The sequence below is a fragment of the Chamaea fasciata genome, unplaced genomic scaffold (assembly GCF_029207755.1).
Source record: "Chamaea fasciata isolate MVZ Bird 193981 ecotype frontalis unplaced genomic scaffold, bChaFas1.0.hap1 SCAF_37, whole genome shotgun sequence".
NCBI lineage: Eukaryota > Metazoa > Chordata > Aves > Passeriformes > Sylviidae > Chamaea > Chamaea fasciata.
The window spans coordinates 747508-753477 of NW_027094122.1; the positions used below are offsets into that span (position 1 = coordinate 747508).

At 62.0% G+C, this 5970-nt stretch overlaps 1 protein-coding gene across 1 annotated transcript; it reads right to left on the reverse strand.

The window, feature by feature from the left end:
* Positions 1-2940: 2940 nt before the first annotated feature.
* On the reverse strand, positions 2941-5032 carry LOC136303573 (serine/threonine-protein kinase pim-1-like; the record flags this gene model as incomplete). Its single annotated transcript, XM_066207205.1, is given in 7 exon segments — positions 2941-3047; positions 3294-3470; positions 3688-4054; positions 4234-4284; positions 4405-4754; positions 4911-4947; positions 4949-5032. Coding segments are annotated over 7 exon segments (1173 nt in total), but the record flags the coding sequence as incomplete, so codon positions are not given.
* Between the last annotated feature and the right edge of the window lie 938 nt (positions 5033-5970).

A 5970-nucleotide genomic window follows, 5' to 3' on the forward strand; every position in this document is an offset into this window, starting at 1 on the left:
GGGCTTGACACTGCTGGCTTAACACTGGGACTTGATGAGCTCCCAGGTCTTTCCCAGCAGAAAGGATTCTATATTTCCATGATTTTATCGGCTGGATTCAGTCAGGTCCATGTTAGCAGCATTACTTTGGTCAAAAGTTCCCTCTTGGTCAGCTCTTGTGGCCTAAGGCTTCAGCTCCTTCAGCTCCTGGTGCTAAGCTGCTCATGCTGAACGAGACGACTCAGAGAGAAGAATACAGTTCATCCAATTCCTTCTGGGACACTGAGAGGGGAGGGTGTGCAAACAGGAGCATTGTTTGGTGTCCCCTCCTCTCTGCCCTTCACGCCTTTCAGCGCTTAGAAACAGCCGAGAGCTTTCTCCAAGAGTGCGATGAAGCAGCTGCTCCTGCTCCCAGGTCCGGCTCTCTCCAGTCTCTGACCTTGCCTGCTTTTGTCCCTCTTGCTGTGCCCTCTGTTCCCCCGGGGCTCGGTGGCTGCTGCCCAGGACTGTGGAAGTGGCACAGATCCAGGGGTCGAGACCCTCCTTCCTCTGCCCTTGCAGCTGCCTGCTCACAGCAGCCTTTTCCATCGGGAAGCTCCACGTGGAGAGGGAGTCCTCACCTCTGTTCCTTGCACAGCCCCCAGGAGCCCAGGGCTGCCATCTCAAGTCCCTGCGGGCCCTGAGGGCTCCCGGGTGCCTCAGGCTGCTGTGACACCACTGCCCACGGGAGGGAACAGTGGCGGGGGCTGTGCTCAAAGTCAGCTCCATGTGCTGCTGCTGCTGCTGCTGCTGCTGCTGTGGGGGTCGTTTGTCCAGCCCTGCCCCAGACTGAGGGATCGGATCCAGGCCCTGCTGCTGCTCCCTGGGGATCAGGCACAGTTTGGTTGTCGCCGTCAGGGCCAGCAGAAGCCGTGGCCGGAGCAGCGGGTGCTGACAGTGCCCCAGGGCCCGGGGCCGGAGGTGTTCCTGTGCTGGGGGCTGGCCGGAGCTGCCCCTTGTTCTCCCTCTGCCTCCCGCAGAGCTGGGCCGGGCACAAGTGGGGCAGCACAGCAAACAGGGAGCCTGCCAGTCTCTTCCAGCCCTGTCTGCTCAGAGTTTGGGCCTTGGAGCTGCAGGTGGACACAGGCAGCTGCTCCTGCTCCCTCTGCGTGTCCCCGTGTTCAGCAGTGCTGCTCCATCAGTCTGTGCCCAGCAACGGGGAAAAGCCTCAGCCCTGCAGGGCCAGGAGCTGCCGGGCTCTGCCTGGGGAGCTGCTCCACACGGGAACCAGCAGCAAAGGACATTCCTTCCCTAGGACAAGTTTTCTATTAAGGAAAGAAAAAAAAAAGGAAATTAAAAACAACACAGAAAAAAAGTGGAAGATAAAAACAAAACCCAAGTGCAGCGTAGTAAAAATACTTTATAGCTTTGGATAAAGAGATAACTGAACTTTTTCAAATGAGATCTCCGTTATTTACTCCATAAATGTGCTGATGGCATGGATCCATCCTGCTGACCTCAGCAGCCTTTTAAAAAAGATTTTGTGGTTTGTTTCCAGTATTATTTTAAATTGTGATTGAAGCAATAGGAAATTGCTTTGTGCCCCGCCAGCTCCAAGCAGGACTGGGAATCTAAACTTTGCCAAACCCCAAATCCTTTACAAGACGACCTTCCTTCTCACCCTGTGAATGAGCTGCACATTCCCTTTGAAATTGTCAGGGGTTTCTTAAAGACGCAAAGTCCCACTTACAGCTTTTTGCTCTGCTTAGGAAGTGCAAAAGGGCAATTCTTCATCCATCCGCTCCAGACTGCACTGCCTTAGGAACGCCGTCCACTCGCCAGGTTTTGCTCACTTGTGGCACTTCTGGAGGAGGAAGAAAGGGCAGTTGCACAATTCCAGCCAAAAAAGGAATGAAGAGCGGGGCAGACAAAACATCCTGTGGAGATCCAGGCGTTCAGCTGGAAGTGTGGAGTGCTTGGGTTCTTGCCAATTGGATGTGGATCCCTCACTGCAATCTCTTGGCCTGCAGGAGAGTCTCACTCACCTGCAAAAGCAGAAAGCTCACTCGGTGGGCTCAGAATGGGCTCGTCTGATGCAAAGCTGTCAGAGCAATGTGAGGGCAGAGCCGGCCCAGCCGTGCCTGGGGCTGAGCCCAGCAGAGCCCAGAGCAGCCTCAGCACCCGCAGAGCCCGGCTGGAAGGAGAGAAACCAGAAAGTGCCCGTCAGCCGAAGGCTCCTGTCCCCTCGTCCCGAGCGCCCGCAGTGCCCAGGCCACGCTGGCCGTGCTCAGAGCTGGGCCCAAAGCTGCCCATCACTGCTGCCTTTGGGGGCAGAGCAGGAGGGCAGGACACGTGCCCAGCCTGCAGCCAGCCACGGCACATCCAGCCCTCAGCAGCTGCGCAGAGCCAAAAGGCAGCTTGACGGCCGAGTGAAGAATCTGTGGCGTCTGCCCCAGCAAAGGGAGGAACCTTTGGTGCCCGGCCAGGCCGTGCCATGCCCACATCTGGGAGCATCCCCCCAGCTGTGGACTCACCTGCAAATTGGGCCCCAGGGAGCGTGTCTGAAGAAGGTGCCGGAAACCAAGTCGATCATCTTCAGCTGCCGGTGGCCAGGTCGAGGAAGAGCTTGGCATCCTTGGGGTTGTCCTTGGTGTCTCCAGCAGCAGCCCCACCTGATACAGCTTCTCCAGGGGCTCCTCCTTCCCTGGGGGCCAGACCAGGCTGTCAGTGCTCTGCCCAGGGCCCCAGCCACCAACGAACCAGGACAAGCATAACTAGGGTGGATGGTGGCCACCAGTGCTTGCTACACCAGGTCTCCAGCTCCGCCCCAGCACAGATGTTCCCATCTGGTCATCCCTGCTCAGAGCTACAGGCAGGACAAAAACACTCTGGTTTTCTTTAGCACTGATTGCCATGAGATGTGTGGAGCTCTTACCTGTCAGGTCTTTGGATCAAACTGTGCACATGGACCTCTCCCATCTTCTAGGGCAGATGAACACCCTGCAGCCAAGGATCATTGAAGAGGTCTTCTAAGGATGGCCTGTCCAAGGGTTGCATGGACAAACACCTCCTGATAACATTTTGGCACTCTGAAGAGAGAAACCAGAAACCAGCAGTCAGTTGGAGAAGGATCCCGTCTGCTTTGCCCCTCCATTCCCGTGCCCAGGCCATGCTGGGTGTGCCCAGAGCTGTGCCTAAACTTCCCCATGGATTCTCTGTTTGGAGGAGAGCAGGACATGTGCCACCTCCTCAGCAGCTGCCAGAGCAGGCTGCTCATCAGCCTGCTGCTGTCTCCCAGCACCGGGATTCCCCTGTGCCCAGAGATGAGGACCCACCTTGAGAGAGCCATCGTGGGAACAAGATGCGCCCCCAGATGAACTGCTGGCCCCTCCTGAACGGGTGCTTCCCCATGACCAGGTGGTACAGCAGGAGGCCCAGGGACCAGATGGTCGCTGCCTCGCCGTGGTAGCGTTGGTGGTGGATCCACTCTGGTGGGCTGTAGGGCAGGGTTCCTATGGAACACAGACGGAGTTCATCAGGGGATGCTGCAACTCCTAAAGCCTCGCCCCGGCATCCCTGGGCGTGTGGGGGCTGGCCCCCTCCCGCCCCCACCCAAAAGCAACTTGGCTCAAGAAATAACGCCGCTCCTAGCAGCGAGAGGGGGAAGCCGCGGTGCTACAGCCAGGCTGGGCCGTGAGATGCCCAGGAACATCCCCTGAGAGGGCTCACCTGCAAATTGCCTGTAGGCTGTGTCTTGGAGGAAGGCGTCACAGCCAAAGTCGATCAGTTTGAGCTGCCCGGTGGCCAGGTCGAGCAGGATGTTCTCGGGCTTGATGTCGCGGTGCAGGACCCCGCAGCTGGTGCAGTGCCGCACGGCCTCCAGCACCTGGCGGAACAGCCCCCGCGCCTCCTCCTCCGGCAGGAACCTCCGCTCCGCCAGGAAACCCGAGAGGTCCTGGCACCGCTCCGGACGCTCCAGCACCAACAGGAAGCCGTTGGGGAGCTCAAGCCACTCCAGCAGCTGAATGATGCCACCACATCCAGAGGACAGCCTGTCCAGCAGCACGATTTCCAGGGGCGCACGGGCGCCGTTGGGCTGCCGAAGGACCACGATGCCGTCAGTGGGGCTGAGGCTGTGCCAGGGCTCGGGAACCCCTCACCCAGCCCCGGATGCTCTGGGCCCCCCGCTCAGCCCACGCCCGCTCTCCCTGCAGGGCTCCCGCCGGCTCTTCCCCTGCCGGGCCCCAGCTTCTCCCGCCGGCCCCGCTCACTCACCAGCTCGCCCCAGTGCTGGACGCGGGCCCGGGGCACGCATTTGATGGCCACCTGCGAGCAAAGGCCAGCAGCGGGCTCAGCTCGCCGCCTGCCCCGCCGCGCCCCGATCTTCTCCTCCTCCTCCTCCGCCCTCCTCCTCCTCCTCCGCCCGCCGCCAGCCCCGCCGCTCACCGGGGCGCCGTCCGAGAGCCGCGTCCCCGAGTAGACGCTGCCGAAGCCTCCGCGCCCCAGCAGCGAACGCAGCCGGTACCGGTCCTGCAGGGCCTCCCGCGCCTCCCCTGCGGGCGACACGCGGCCCTCAGCGCTCGGCCCGGGGCCAGACACGGCCCCCGAGCGCCCCCCGAGCGCCCCGGGCCGGGCATCCCCACCCGCCCCGGGCCCCGGCGGCTCGAGGCCGGCGGCTGCGCTGCCGAGCGGCGGAGTTCGGGCCGGGGAAGCCGCGGCGGAGGCGGCGGGAGCGGCCGCGCCGCGTGTGTCCTTAGCGGGGCCCGGGAGGAGCCGGGGCCGGGGCCGGGGCCGGGGCAGGGATCGGGGTCGGGGCCGGGGCCGGGGCCGGGGTCGGGGTCGGGGTCGGGGCCGGGGTCGGGGTCGGGGCCGGGGTCGGGGTCGGGGCCGGGGTCGGGGTCGGGGCCGGGGCCGGGGCCGGGGCCGGGGCCGGGGCCGGGGCCGGGCTCGGGACAGGCGCAGCCAAAGCGCAGCGATGCCGCCCCCGGCCCCAGGCACTGATGCCCGCCCAGCACCGCCACAGCCAGCACCGCCAGAGCCGGGCGGAGCCCAGACCGCGGCGGGACGCCCGGGGCCGGGGGCGGGCCCGGGGCATGGCCCAGCCCTGCGGGGGGAGAGGGAGAGGCCGGGACGGGGACGCCGAGAGGGGCCGGGGAGGTCGGGAAAGGGACACCGGGAGAGGCTGCGGGACAGCGAGACAGAGTGCGGGACAGCGGGAGAGGGAGAGGAGGAACAAGAGAGGGACGGGGACGGGTCGTAGACGCCGTAGACGCCGTAGACTCGCTGCTGCCGCTGCTGCTGCCGCTGCCGCCGCTGCAACTGGAGCCCTGGGGCCGTTTGTCCGCGTGTCCGTTCCACGCTCCAGCCCCGCGCTCCCCGGGGGCAGCCCCCGAGCCGCTCCAAACACGGCAACTTGGCCATGCTGAGCCCAGATCCAGAGGCCTGACTCCTGCGCCGTGGCAGAGGAATTCCCTCGGTCGCTGCTGTGCATTGTCCCTGCTGAGGCTCAGACACTGTCAGGACACATTCCCTGGTTGTAGGATTCGTGCCCGACCCAAGCACTACGCTTATGTCTCCAGCATTACTTTGCAGCAAAAACAGGGGAAGGCAAACTCTGTGTACGGCTCATGGTATTTTCAAGGGTCTGAAACTCACTAAGTCATCGATCTGAGAGGTAAGATCCATTTGGAATTAATGGCACGGAGAAGTAGTGCAACACGGAAAAGGGAAGCATAGAAATAAATAGAGGAAAACGTCTTGGTTTATTTCTTGCGTTTTCATTTCACTTCTGGAAAGCTGTTGCAGTTTTCCAGCAACCTTCACCACAGTCCCAGCTGCTCTTTTCAAGAACCTTTGGTGGAGAACGAGGTCGAGCTGCTGGCACAAGATGTGCCACCAACTGCAGCTTCTCCTGGATTTCCATACTGAGTGCAGCACGACTTTTGCAGCAAAGCAGGACAGATGTTTGGAAAACTTTACGATTTGTCCTTTCTTTTTTCCTTGTGGACTGGG